The sequence below is a fragment of the Benincasa hispida genome, chromosome 1, assembly GCF_009727055.1.
Source record: "Benincasa hispida cultivar B227 chromosome 1, ASM972705v1, whole genome shotgun sequence".
NCBI lineage: Eukaryota > Viridiplantae > Streptophyta > Magnoliopsida > Cucurbitales > Cucurbitaceae > Benincasa > Benincasa hispida.
This window is the reverse complement of record NC_052349.1, coordinates 67,129,990-67,144,974: the sequence shown is the minus strand read 5'-3', so window position 1 is coordinate 67,144,974 and position 14,985 is coordinate 67,129,990. Positions and strand designations below refer to the sequence as shown.

Genomic DNA, 14,985 nt, shown 5'->3' with positions numbered 1-14,985 from the left:
TGATAGAAAAAGTTATTACTTTAAGAGTTTATCGCATGAATGCATAACTTATGCATCGCTTAGGAAAATGTAAGTGAACCTTTCTCAACCCTGTCTAGTCATTGATATTTTATCCATTCTTAACTTGCACAACTTCATTTAGCACTTGCAATTACTATCACATCCATATCATCATCCATTCCACCAATAATGTAAGTATTCTATTAGATAGTAAATATTATTTTCATCACATACTTCTATTGCATGCTTAAATAGCAACTCACTGCGCTAAGATCAAACAATTATTTTCATCACTTCTTAGTCGTATGTCCATGAGTTTGGCCTCTGATCTCATCGAAAAGTACTCTAATTAGACTTAAACTTGGGTTTAGTTGAAGAAAACATTTCGTTTAAACTAGAAAATTCATCTCACTTAGAATTAAGAGCATAACATAAGGCTAATAATCATCGCATCTTTCAAAATGCAACAGTTCATATCTCCACTGTGGATAATTCAGTGAGTCTGTCTTTGCAATCTAGACTCAGAGCACTTCATCGATTGATGTAATCGATGACCAACTCTCCTTTTTATTGCTTGGAGTTTATCATCTCCATCATACTAATGATGCATTTGGTGCTATAAAAGCAATTCAGGGACTCTCTTTCCAGTTGTTCCCAGCTGTTAATCACTTATGGCTCCAAATTGGTGTACCAATCAAAAGCATTTCCTTTCAAGGTTCGAACAAATTGCTTGACTAGCAGGTTTTTCTGGTTCCTACATTTTCGCAGGTTCCAATGAAGTGAGCAACATGTTGTTTTGGATTTCCCTTTCCATCGATCTATTGGAAGTTTGGAGGTTGGTACCCAGCTGGCATTCTCAAGTTGTCGATCTCTTTAGTGTACGGCTTGGAGTACATAATAGAAGATTGTGATGGTCCTCCGTACTGAGCCTTATAGGGTTCGTAATTATTGCTAGAGTTAAACAACATGAAGTGGAAGTATCAAGGATCCATAAGCATTCTAATTCACTAATTTTGGCAAAAACTAAAGCATGTTGTTCATAAAAATGGGTTTTCAGAACATACCTTTGAAGAACTCTTCAAGAAAATCTCTGTTCAGCTGCTATCTTCACTTAATATCAACGTGAACCACCTCAAAGTCTTCCCTACTATACTCTTGGAGCTTTAGGCAGAGTTGTGGGACTCAAGAACAACTTGTAGATGTGGAAGAAACAAGGAAAGCTCACAACAGCAAGTTACAGAAAACTTCTTCTTCACCACGATTTTTCTCTCAAAATTTTGTATCCATCTCCTTTTTCTCCAACAACTCCAATCTTCTTTATATATCAAGATGAACATGCAAAGAAATGGAGTGCATAGCTTGCAACTCATGCTTGGAGAATCAAGGTAGAGAAGATCATGGTTTGTGTATGAGCATAAAAGATGATGATAATGGAAAATACTCTTTTTCCATTATGTGCCATGCAAAAACGATTTTTTATTTTTAAAATACAAAATGACTTTTAAATCATTTTAATTTAAAATTTGATTTTCTTAAATTAATTTCATAAATAAATTTAAAAATAATTAATTTAATATCAAATATTAAATTAATTTTTGCACAATAATCATCTTTATATATTTAAATCATATTTACATATTTTTTTCTCTTGTTCCGTTTAATTTGAACGTTTTAAATTAATTTCTCAAGCTACCTTAAAGCGTACCCATTTACGAGCTAGTAGGGGGACCTCGCGGATCTGCAGATCATGGGCTCCAACGATCCGAGATTAATCGGCTAAACTCATTAGACCGATCTAACCTCCATTCGTTAATTAATGGGTGATTCAACTAAAACCTATAGCTGAACTTCCCTCACTGTGGATATATTATGTCCACTCGATATAACCATGATTAGTAAGTTAACCCTTCACAGGTTGCTCATAATAACAGCTGGGTTGAATCTCTGTTTTACCCCTGAAATTACCTCTTGTTCCTTAAGTACCATTGATCCCCTAATGAACAATTGATTTGTGATCCATCAACAAATCGAATCCCTCTTAGGCCAATGAGAGGGTGAGGCCTCTTGTTCAAGACCCAAAATTAGCACTTGAAGGGAACAACCTCTCTACTAACCCTAATCGGTTAGGAGTGAATTCCCTCTTGCACCCTATGTTCCCAGCTATTCATCCGGTCTTATCCCTAAAATGGTAAGTTTATTGAACAGAGGCAATTGGTCTACTCTCACTGTTTTTAGAGCAAAGGATAATCCCGAACAAACAGGAGTTCATAGTTAGCTCAGGATTAAGGTTAAGTTACCTAGGTCGTCGCTTTGAAATTGTCAGTCTTAAACAGTAAACAGCATTATAAAGTAAGAGTGATAAGTTTCGTGGTCCGATCTTGCACAAAACTCATTTGCACAAGACACTCCCACTTCTCATGTCTCAACATGTACGAATTAGGATCACTTTGTATGTAGCACTTTACAATTCTTTGTAACAACTACAGAGTAGGCCGCATCCAATAGTGTTATCAGAATAAGGTACCCAACCTTATTCATATACTATAGATCATTTTGACACTTACTTGAACCTGATCCACTTGTATGTTTCCACATAAAGTTCAAATACTCATATAATAGTCAAGGGACTTAGGTTTATTGGATTTCTAAAAAAAAAAATATTCAACAAAAACTTTATTGAATTCTCAGAATAAGTTCTAATGTTTACAAACCACGAGTTTTAAGACATAAAACCCAACAATTATATCTCGCGGCTGTTGATTTGACAGGGCGACAATAGAGGTAGATTGTTACAGTTGGTTTTCCTGTAAGATAGTCTTTCCTTTGTCAATGGCTTTGGCAGCTAGAGCTTGACTTGTCTCAATAGTTTCTCGAACTTGCATTTGATCTCTTAAGGCAGTGATTTCATGGTCTCACTCCTCAACATCTTTCATTAAGAGATTTTTCTTCCTCTTCATCTCTATCATGGCTGCCTCAACTATTACATCCGTCATTATGACATACACTACATCAAAGTGCAATTCTTTCTCTGATCGATTAGAAGTAGGAGCAGAGTTGTTGAACAAGGGATTTTCTCTGATGATAGTTTTGCCTTTAGGAAATTCCATTAGCTATTTTCATATTTTCTCCGCGATGACAGAGTCTTATTCTTGCTCATGCAGGATCCCCTTTGAGTGACAAGTCTTATATAGCAACCGCTTGTAGCAGTTGCTTTAGATGCAACTTTCTTTGGTGCCATTTTTTTATTTGGATGTCGAGAGGATGAGAGATAGAGATTCCTCATTGGACATGCTAATTTATTCACACAAGGTCTCTAGAGAATCTTATTTCATAGATTTGAATTCGTATTTATGTAAATTTAATGCAGATGTGGTTTGATCTCTAGTACTTGATCCTCTGATTCTCTCTCAGTTGAATGCCTACACTTGATTAGAGAAAGTAAAGCGCGCGATGTTCATGGAGTCGGAGTCTTGGAATAATGCTTATATCTCCAAAGGGCATCTTCAACTGTGATCAACTTTAGGAGTTAGAGAGTCTTTTGATTATTGGGAGAGACATCTCTAGGTTTTTTGGAGTGTAGAATTTATGATTGCATCAAATGAAGATAACTCTTATATATATAGAGTTTTCTGGTGGATCTTATGGGCTTGGACTTGGTTGAAAGTAGACTAGGCCCTTGGGCCCAATTAATTGGATTTGGACCAATGTTGACATTTAGGCCCAATTAAGCTTATTTTTGGGTTCAATTAGACTTTAACCCAAATAAAATTGGACAAAATTAATTTCATTCAATCCAACGATTGTGATGAAAACATATGGCATCACAGGGACTCGTCAATTTATGTCTTCAATCTCAATTGGGGACACATGTCAACTTTTAATTAGTCCTAAATTAGATGATTTGTAATTTTGTTATTAAATGACGTGTAATTTGTGATTGTCCAAAATTTCTCCTTCAACATTAACAATACAGTCTACAAAATAAATTAATATATAATTTGATGACATATCAAATTATGAATAAAAGTGATAGGTAAACTAATACTAAAAATTTTTCCACATTGCAATTTAAACCACAATATTTTAAAGTCTAATGGAGGTCCCACATTCTTTTCGTTTCAAACTAGAGTGCTTTGGAGGAGGACCGGAGGACCGGAGGATGCAACGCCGTCGTTTTTGTTGTTCTCTTCGAAAAGTTCCAATTCCGCTGAAATTGGAACCTAACCCACTAAACGACGTCGTATCAGGCGCTTTAATGGCCTACAAACTGGCTTCCCTCGCCAATCAAATGCTCTCTCCTCTCACAGCTTTCTGTCAGTGAAATTGTCCATTTCCTCAACACTGAAATATCTGAATCACGGTTTGAAGTAACGCTGATCGTAGTCGCGCGGTTCTCTCGTCCAGTCCGTCGCTTTCCATTTTCGACGATCTTCGTCTTGTAGCACAGCGAAAAGACATCGACTCCAATATGTCAAATCTTGGCTCCTCTGTTCTGGATGCGACTGCGGCGGCCGGTAATTTTCATACCTGCATTTTGTACCAGAAAACTTGTAGAATGTAATTGAAAGTTTTTTGTGGTTAGCTCGGTTTATATGTAGTTTTGATCTGCATTGCTGCGATCTTTGAGTTGAGTATGCGGTGTGAATGATTATGATAATTTATCTGATTTGGTAGAGCTGTGATATTAGTTGAGAGTTGATAATAATAAATAAATTCATCCTTGTTAGAAAGAATTGATAATTCTTGGCCTAGGAAATATTATAGTGATCGGCGGCTTGTGGAGTTCTTAGTAATGTTTCTTTGGTTGTGCTGCTTTATTCTGTGCCAAAAAAGACGTAAGGATGATGGAAGTTATTGTGGTTGTAGCTAGTTCGGTTTACATGTAGTTGTTATGTTTTTTGGAGCTGCATTTTCTTACTTGCAGTCGTGATTTTGAGTTAAGGATGTGGTGGAGATGATTAGGATCGTTTTTCTGCTTTGCTAGAGCTGTGATATTAGTTGAGAGTTGATGGGAATAATTTTTTCCTTGTTAGATAGAACTGATAGTTCTCGTTTTGGCCCTTGGAACTATAATGGTGATCCGTAGCTGTTGAAGTTCTAATCTATGTTTTTCTAGTTGTGCCAATTTTCTACTTTCTGTATCAAAAAGGCATTATGTAATTGGAGATTTTTGTAGCTAGTTCAGCTTACATGTAGCTGTTAAACGGAACTGCGTTTATTTGTTGCAATCTTAGATCATTTTTCAGCTTTGATAGAGTTTTGATAATAAATGAGAATTGGTGTGTATAAATCCATCCAAATTAGAAAGAAATTGTTCACGTTTTGTTCTAGAAAATAAGGTAGTGAACTTCAGAGCTGGATTTCTTATCTCTGACTCTGTCGTCGTACCAATCTTTGTGATGTGCGCTCAAAGCAAATTTCATGGCCAGTGATAATTAGGAAATGGAAGCCGCCATTGCATTATATTGGAGTTAGTTTTCATAATAATGAGAATCGGATCAGTGGATCGTGGAAGTTGAAAATGTTGGTGAAAGCATGTTCGTGATCATTCTTGAGAAATGGTTTCACGAGTGAAAAAATGGATAGATTTTACGGCTAAAGCTTTGACGAGCGTGACTACATGACTACGCCTTTCCCCTGCACTTTTGGGAGTTGGGTTTCAGCTTTCAGTTAAATCCTTTTTGGGGACTTTCTGTCAAAGCTTTGACGTACCTTCACTGATGTTCAAATCTTCATATTAGGATCAAACAATTTGCAAATAAAGCTATAGAAGTTCTGAAGAAGTCCGGGTTAAGACATAGCAGTCCAATTAAATTGTACCAAAACGATGAAAATGATTTGTTTTCCGCTGAAAGTAAGAAAGGAACAAGATTAGCAGTGCAGTGATATCTAATTTTGGAGGCATGGTTTGTTAGTTTCACATTTTCGCTTTGGTCTGTCCACTTGGTGTTTTTGTTCTCGTTTTCTGGAAAATTCACTACCTAGCAAACTTAACAGGTCTCACTCACTGATTATAGACTTTAGAGCATTTTACTGGAACATTTGGTAAGATAGGAATAGAAGAATCTTCCATGAAAAAGAACTCTCTTATTATAGTTTTTTTTTTGTGCTATAGTTAATAAGGTTGTGGGATGGTGTAAATGTTCCCCTTATTCCACCACTATAGCTTTTCTACGCTCCTTTTCCAATTGGAAAGGTCGTTTGTAATTTCTCTATTTGGGCTTTCCCTTCTTCTGTAGTATCATACTATCAATAAAATATTATCCAAAAACAGATCTCTCACTTATTGTATATGCAGGAAAGCTGCGCGTTGGCTTCCTAGGTCTTGGAATCATGGGTTCACCAATGGCACAGAATCTTATAAAATCTGGGTATGATTTATGAGCGCTTTTTCCTTTGTTTGTTTCCCTTTTGATCCTCCTTTTAAATCTGTACCATCAACTTACAAACGTTTCTATGGTATAGGTTGACCAAGATATAATCACAATGTGATGTCATTTTATTTTACAAATTATAGAATTTTTGTCTCAAGTATTTTAGCTATTCCAGTTGAAGAAAACCGATAGCTCATGCTTTATTTACTTGCATTCGGTTTCCCTTGGTATCATCTACCCATACATCTTTTAAATATGTAGTCTCCTCTTGCTTGTAGATATGATGTGACAGTCTGGAATAGGACCAAGAGCAAATGTGATCCTCTTATCAACTTGGGTGCAAAGTAAGTTCTTGATGTCCTAATACATATATACTGCATACATAATGCCATCATGTAAACAAAGCCCATACCTTCTGAGGTTTTGAGGACTTGGTTTCCAAAATACATCTGTGACGTGGTTAGCATTCTTGGAGCACTGGGTAGTGGCAAGACTTTTATGTAGTGCTTGGGAAAATAGGATTTGAGAGGGAAGGAAAAGAAGAATTGGGAGAGAAACTCGGAGAATTACTTTCTCAATCTCACAAAGTAATCGTGTCTGGCAAACAAGGAAAGGAAACATATATTTCATGTCCGCAAATATCCCTACTCCTCTTCTTCTTCTTCTTCTTCTAGTTTTTCCTTTCCTTTCCTTTTTTTCTTTTCCAAAAATATATTATCATATGTATGGTGAAGATTATAAAAAGGTTGCTAATATTTTAACTAATAAAACTGCAGTATGAGGTTGTCGATATCGTAACAAATAAACTATACTACTTCTTTTTAATGAAAAAACTAAACTTTATTTTAGTAGGAAATATATCTTTTTTCATTACATTTCTTTTATTTATTTACAGTTACTTTTAGATAAAAAAAATGAATCAAAATATTTACAAAATATAATAAAATCTCAAAATCTATCAATGATAGACAAACATTAATAAATTTCTATTAATGTCTATTAGTGACATTGATAGTCATTATCTATCATTGATAGATTTTGAAGTGTTACTATATTTTGTAAATATTTTCAGCAGTTTTGTCATTTGAAATAATTTTTCATTTATTTATGTATTTATTATATTATAAAAGCTTATCACAGTTCATATAAAAATGAAAAGGATCTTTTTAGAGAACCAGAAACAGATTCTATTAATGAACAATAAAAGTAGTTTAGATAAAAATAAAAAGAAATTTTATTTATTTTTCTTTAATAATGAAAAATATAATATATCATACTAATTTGAAAAAGAGGACAATTAGCTTCAGAAAGAGATATTTGGATATTATCGACTTATCTTCAAAGATTGTTTCTTTTTACCTCCAATTTTTTCCGAAGTCTTAAATTAGACAGCTTCTTAAGTTATTTTCTTTTGGAAGGCCTATCTCCAAAAATGGTCATTTCTATTAAAGAAAAGAAGAGAAAGAACTTGAAATCATGGAGAAGATTATTTCTGGAACCCGTGTAAAACGATGTGTTAATCGATCCATATTTATTTATTCCAATTGACCCACATTTTCCCAGTTACAAACTTACATTTACCCATAACATTCCAGGAACGAGAGTAATAGGCCTGTCGTTCTGTAATACTCTTGTTTTTTTTTTCCTCATATGATACATGGGATAGGGAATCGAAACTTTGATATTGAGCTACTCTAAGCTCTGGTTGTTCCAGGGAGGTTAGCAGTTTTCCAAATACTAAACTAAAAATAGACATGTATTTGAAACGAGTTCTCAAATAATATGTTTTAATAGGAAAGGAAACTGTTTCAAAGTTTTCTATGTACAATAGAAAAGGGGAGGATATCAGATCCCTCTGAAGCCAGAAACCATCATAGTCAATTGGTCGACACCGTTGAAGTAATAAAGGCGTTCTCAAATTTATTAGATTTAAACATGAAGAATTAATTACAAAGAACGTGTTGTAGTCCAAGTAGAAACACCCAAACAAAGCAAACAGAATTTATGAGTTCCTTCCCATGTCTGAACTAACCTTATCTTCAAAAAATTGCCTATTCTTCTTCTTCATCCAGGAGCATGCTCAAGGTAGCTATCATAAAACCTGAAGCTATAGAAATACCAAGAAAGAAATTCCAGATTTCTCTAGCAACTATACGTCGGAAAATTAATCGTTCCTATGTCTTTGACTCTTTAGGTCTTTTGGTTAGGGAGCACTGTTCAGGAGAAGGGACCATACGGTTTTTTCCATTTTTCTTCTTCTTTTTTCCTCCCCCATCCTAATATTAGAGTAATCCGATCGGTGAGAGATTGGTCAGTTCTGATTGACGTTAATTCCATTGAATAAAAGTTATAATGTCTTATCTCAAAGATTATATTGAAATTGTTAGAAACAAACCATCAGACACGTGCATCTGTGCAAAGAAGCTGGAAAGCTTAAAAAGGGAAACCGGCCATTTAACTGAAGTGCAAATGATTTATTTCACCAGCGACGTTAGAGTCTGGTTTGTATAGCATCAGAATCTTAAGTAATTGAATTGGCGGAGGACTAATAAATAACTCAAAATAGAATTGAGAATCAAGTATCTGATAAGTGATATCTGTGAATTCGCAAGATGAATAACATTGAATTTTGGAGAATACTCATCACGATCTAGATAAACTGTCTAGTTCATTCTGAAACGATTTAGAATCTGAGTATGTTGAGAGTGGTAGAGTAGATAGTTCATAAAGTAGAATGGTCAGAGGAAGTTCTGAGTTATGAGTTGCTAGATAGGCAATGACTAGGTCGATATAATAAATAGTGTTGGCATTATTTTAATGAATTGCTTTTCAACTGTTAATTATCCTTGATGTGCTGCATTTTTCTCCCATATGATTGTTACTGAAACAGTGGGTGTCTTTACTCTTGGTCCTCCAAGAAACTCATTTCTTTTCCTTTGGTTTTTGTTCTTATTTTCAATCAATCATTTTGATTGACGTAATTTGTGTGCTAGAAATTTAGATTTGTTTGAGTTTCACTCGATTCTGATATTTTATTCCAACACTTCAATTATAACTGAACAAGTCCGCTGATGCAGATACCAGCCTTCTCCTCAGGAAGTGGCCGCATTTTGTGATGTCACATTTGCTATGCTTGCTGACCCTGAAAGTGCAGTGAGTATATTTTATCTTCCATTCTTAGACTGTTTATTATTTTTTTTCTTGTTTTTTTTTAAATAAAAAACAAAGTATGAAATTCACAAAAGGGAAAAGTTCCATCCAAATAACGTTGCAAAAATTGTTTCAGTTTCATTTTTTTCAATGGAGGAAGGCTTACTTTGATTCAATCTGTTCTAAAGGGAATCCTGATGTATTTCCTCATTTAGAGTCTCATTTCCATTAGTAATTCTTTGGAGAAAAGTATAAGAAACTTTCTTTGGGAGGGAGTAGGTAAAGATAAAGGGTCTCATCTTGTGAATTGGAGTGTGGTATCCAAGCCAGTGGAGTTCAAAAGGTTAGGCATTGATCACCTTAGGATGTAATGAAGCTTTTTTGGCTAAATGGATGTGGCACTTTACCTGAGAATTTTAATAGCCTTTGGCACAAAGTTTTTGCGATTAAATACAGTCTTCGCCATTTTAAGGGGATTTCAAGTGGGAGTTTGAAAGGCACTTCCACACACTTGTGGAAAGCTATTTCTTAGGTGTTTTTCCTTTCTTTTTTTCTTTGTTCAGAGCATGGTGGGGAATGGAGTGTGTATGTTCTTTTACAGGGACAAGTGGTTGGGTAATAGACCCCTCTACTTTTTATTTCCTCGCCTATACCACCTTCCCTTGAGACTTCATTTGGTGACTTCTCTCTTTTCCTCCTTTGCGGCTTCCTCTTCTCCACTGGTTTTTTGCAGCTGTTATCCATTAGAGAAATGACGGATATTTTGGCCTTCTTATCTATACGAGGAGATTTCTTTGTTTTTCCAGGGAAGAGGGATCTATGCAGACACTGTGACACTTTCAGTCTCGTGCCTCCCAAAAGAAGTGGTAGAGCCAAGCTCATTTGAAGAAGCTAAGGGCCTGTTGCACTTGGATTTGTTATCCTTCTAAGGGGTCGATATGTAAATCTTTTTTTCTAAATTTGTTTGGTTAATCCCTCCTCCTCTAGTCTTTTAGTTTTTTCTTTCCTGTGGAAGGTTAAATCCCTATGAAGGTTAGAGTTTTTGTTTGGCAGGTTCTTCATTACAAAGCTAACCATGGATCTTTATTGAATTAAGGGGATGGTCATCCTCATTGATAGGTCTACTATGTTGTATCATGTTTAAGAGAGCAGTCGAGGACCTCGATTATCTTTTATAGTCATGTGATTAAACTGCAACTGTCTGGTCTCGTTTCTTTCAGGCCTTTGGCATCAGTGTGGTTCATCAGCCTGGAGTTCTATGATCGAGGAGTTGCTTCATCCACCCTTTAGCAAGATATTTCTTGTAGATAGTTAGCATTTGTGTCTTACTCTAGATTATTTGGAGAGAGATGAACAATAGAGCGTTGAGAGGTGTGGAGTGATCCAAGGGAAAGTTTGTTCTCTCTTTTATGTTCCATACCTCCCTTCCGGCGTAGGTGTGTAGGGACTTTTGTGATTATCCGTTAGGTTTGAATTTTGATCTTGCTTGATTGAAGCCCTCTTCTTTAGCTTCGCTTCTTTTGGGGTTGGTTTGTATATATTCTTTTGTTTTTTCTTTCTTGGTTTTCATAACTAAAAAAAGGATTCAACTAACTTATTTCACCATTTTCAGTTGGATGTTTCTACGGGAGAAAATGGAGCTGCGAGTGGATTGGGCCCAGGAAAAGGGTATAACTCTATTATTCTTTGTTTCTTTCTCTTTTCACATTATAATATGATTTTTCACTTTGTATTACTAAAATTTGTATATGTTATCTAGTGCGAGCAAATTGTGGTAGTGTTTTTTATTAAATCTTTCTCCTGCTGGCACTTCCGTTTAGCTTTCTATTTCTTCAATTTGAATGCTTTCTCACGAAGCCCTGTGATTTATTTTAATCATCGTGTAGACATTTTATTGTATACTATTGCCACTGGCAGTTATGTGGATGTTTCAACAGTTGATGGTGCTACTTCTAAATTGATTAGTGCACGTATAAAGGATACGGGAGCTCTATTTCTGGAGGTAGGATTATATTTATATCCATGCGTACAACGAGCAGTTACCAATTATAATGAGCATTCTAGGACTGCTTGCAGATGTTCGTACTGTAATAATTGACATTTGAACTTACAAATTGCAACTTTCTTCTAGGCTCCAGTTTCCGGCTCCAAAAAGCCCGCGGAAGATGGACAACTTATATTTCTTACTGCGGGTCAGTAACTTATATCATAAAGGAATTAACAGTTTATCATGAGTCATATTTCTTGTAGAAAATTCACTTCGTCACATCTTGAACTTTTTAAAAAAGAGTGCTGTAGTATGTACTTTGTAGCGAGTGCAGAGGAGATTTTCACAGTAGATTCGTTACATTTATCATACTGCCTGTTTTCTGTGCCTTCTCCTATATATCTCATTTCTCTATCATAAAGACTAGAATACTGATGTAGTGTCTCGAAATGCAGGTGACAAAGCTCTGTATGAAAGAGTTGCACCGCTTCTGGACATCATGGGGAAGGTAGTAAGAAATTTAGTTACTTGACTTACTGATTTGGTGAAAATTGCTGCTCCTTCACATTGTATATTTTATTTTCACATAGTCAAAATTTTATCTTGGGGAAGTCGGAAATGGAGCTGCAATGAAGCTCGTTGTCAACATGATCATGGGAAGGTTCTGTCCCATCTCTTAATTGCTATTTTGGTACTCCTGCCAGCCAGTTATGACAATAATTTGTATTTATTTTTCTAAATATTTGTAGCATGATGGCATCATTCTCTGAAGGATTGCTTCTAAGTGAAAAAGTAGGACTTGACCCAAGTATCCTTGTTCAGGTATTCCCCAGAATAATTGTGCTTTAATTTATTCTCAATGCTTAAAGCCTTCGAAAAAAAAAGTCAAATAATATTAGACTTCTGTCCCACTTCTCATCTCATGAATTAGCCGCTCTATGCTTGATGAGGTACTCATGAAGCCTCCTTTTTGTGATAGAGCAAGAGTTCTGTGTCAATCTTGGTTTTTTGCCACTTTGTGGAGTATTTATTTGACTGGACCGAGGAACAAAGGATTTTTAAAGGGGCCGAGATATCTAGAGATGAGCTTTTTGTAATTATCATTTTGGTCTCATTCTTTTAAATTGGGGTGCGTTCTTATAATTAGTGTTGGAGCTCCTTTAGATTAACTTATTTTTTGTATGCCCTAGTAATTTTCCCCCCCTATTTTTCGTTCTTATAATTAGTGTTGGAGCTCCTTTAGATTAACTTATTTTTTGTATGCCCTAGTAATTTTCCCCCCCTATTTTTCAATGAAGGCTTGGTTTCGAATTAATAAATAAATCAGCATGTTTAAACAGATACACCCCATGATTTGTCCTTGTCAAAATATTTGGGCATTAGAACTTTGTGACCTAGATTGAACCATAAAATCTTCCTCTCATTTCAGGTGGTTTCCCAGGGTGCTATTAGTGCACCAATGTATTCACTCAAGGGGCCATCAATGATTCAATCTCTTTATCCCACTGCCTTTCCTTTAAAGCATCAACAGAAGGTAATTGCCTTTTAGTTTTATTTTAGCAACTTCATACAAATATATATACCATCATCGTAATTCTCATGTGACCAACTGGTTTAGGATTTGAGGCTTGCTCTGGGTTTAGCCGAAACCGTATCGCAACCGACCCCGATTGCTGCAGCTGCAAATGAGCTTTACAAGGTAGCCAAATCTCATGGACTCAGTGATCAGGATTTCTCAGCCGTCATTGAATCATTAAAATCAAAGTTGCAGCATTCATGAACAAGGCCCAAAATGCACACCATTTAGGTTAAATTATATTTGATTATAGGTTATTTGCAATATCAATAGGAAACAATTGCCTCATGAGTTTAGTATTTTTGCGTTCTGTTGTGTTCATTCCAGGTAACACTCTGATGGTTGGAACATTATCTTGATTCGCTAAAGATAATGGTGCTATGTCGAAACTGTGGCATGTTTGTGAAACTTGGGAGTTTGATTAGTATTATTAGATTGGATGAAAAATGAAATCGATAATTCACTCATTCTTTTTTTTTCCTTGATAAGACAAGACTCTTTGTTTGAATATGATTCAAATAATTAATCATTTATTTGGATGTGAACTATATAAATAAATAAATTAGTAAATTTGAATAAGATTCAAATTAAATAGATGTTGGGAGAATTAATTTATTTGAATATGATTCAAATAATTAATCATTTATTTGGATGTGAACTATATAAATAAATAAATTAGTAAATTTGAATAAGATTCAAATTAAATAGATGTTGGGAGAATTAATTTATTTGAATATGATTCAAATAATTAATTGCTTAATTTGAATTAAATCCCAACTAAAGAGATAATGCATAGAATAAATATTTAAATTCATTTAATATGAAGTATAAATGAACAATTATCTTTTAATAATGAACAATAGTAGATAATTAAATCATGCAGATAATAATATTTAAATATGATTTAAATATTTTCAACCATTTAATTTGAGATATTATTTGGGTATATATTTATTAATATTGAATATTATTAAATATTTAATAAGAAATCTCTAGGTTGATTAGGAATAACATAGAGTTTCAATAGGGTAGTCATGGTACATAATCTCTATGATTACTCTTGAACTTTCCTTCTACAAATTCTGAAGAACCTAAGAAGGAGACTATCAGTTTTAAGAGAAGTTGCTGCAATCACGTGTTGACAATGGTATGGTACTTAACCTTTTTCTTGTTTACTTGTTTTTAATTATTTTGAGAAATTAACAAAAAAAACGATCTTATGCTTCCATCGAGACTCGATTCTCATTCAGTTTGGCCACCAACACTCCATCAATCAAATCAGTGATTAATTGGAGAGAGAGAGAGAATGGAGAGTTCAGGGTGCACTTTACATACTTCAAATGTCATGAGCCCTCTTGATTCTATAGAAATAGGTTTCGGAACAGTTATTCACTAATTCATTCCTTGGGCAGTTAATCAAGTTGTTACTAACCGTCGTAAATTGTTGAATTTATTTCACTAGTGATTCAAGCATGTGCAAAAGCACAACGACATAAGGTTAGCCTTCTCAAGCTCTATGATCGTCCCTATGGGTTGATTTCCATACTTAAATATTATAGCTAACTCTATGGGTCGATCCCCATACTTAAGCAAACTAGTTAAAAACACGTGGGAAATTTTGATTTTGAGGATGAAATTTAAATATTAAATAGAATATTTTTCATTTATTTTAAATAGTAGACATTTAACACGATTTTACAAACCAATGAGAGAAATAGTAGATAAAACTATATATATTATATATTTTTCTTTCGGCATGATTTACAACATATATGAAAAGTGATCAAAATAAGCATAGCACAAATGGTTATATACAGGTATCATTTTAATATAAATGGTTATAACATATATGTCCATGTCTGTTCAGTGTAATAGGTATAATTTTAATATAAATGCAA

At 34.6% G+C, this 14,985-nt stretch overlaps 1 protein-coding gene across 3 annotated transcripts; it reads left to right on the top strand.

The window, feature by feature from the left end:
• The first annotated feature begins 4,194 nt into the window (after nt 1-4,194).
• On the top strand, nt 4,195-13,563 carry LOC120083818 (glyoxylate/succinic semialdehyde reductase 2, chloroplastic-like). 3 transcript variants are annotated; one of them, XM_039039805.1, is made up of 13 exons: nt 4,203-4,514; nt 6,299-6,371; nt 6,653-6,718; nt 9,452-9,527; nt 11,137-11,192; nt 11,442-11,526; nt 11,656-11,716; nt 11,967-12,019; nt 12,102-12,172; nt 12,261-12,333; nt 12,941-13,045; nt 13,130-13,318; nt 13,415-13,563. In XM_039039805.1, exons 1-12 carry the CDS (start codon nt 4,469-4,471, stop codon nt 13,289-13,291), a joined length of 927 nt encoding a protein of 308 aa, XP_038895733.1. In that variant the 5' UTR covers nt 4,203-4,468; the 3' UTR covers nt 13,292-13,318; nt 13,415-13,563. The 3 variants fall into 3 exon arrangements, with proteins under 3 accessions (XP_038895764.1, XP_038895733.1, XP_038895662.1); XM_039039734.1 differs by having other exon boundaries at nt 4,204-4,514; nt 13,130-13,554; XM_039039836.1 differs by lacking the exon at nt 6,653-6,718 and having other exon boundaries at nt 4,195-4,514; nt 13,130-13,554.
• Nucleotides 13,564-14,985: the final 1,422 nt, after the last annotated feature.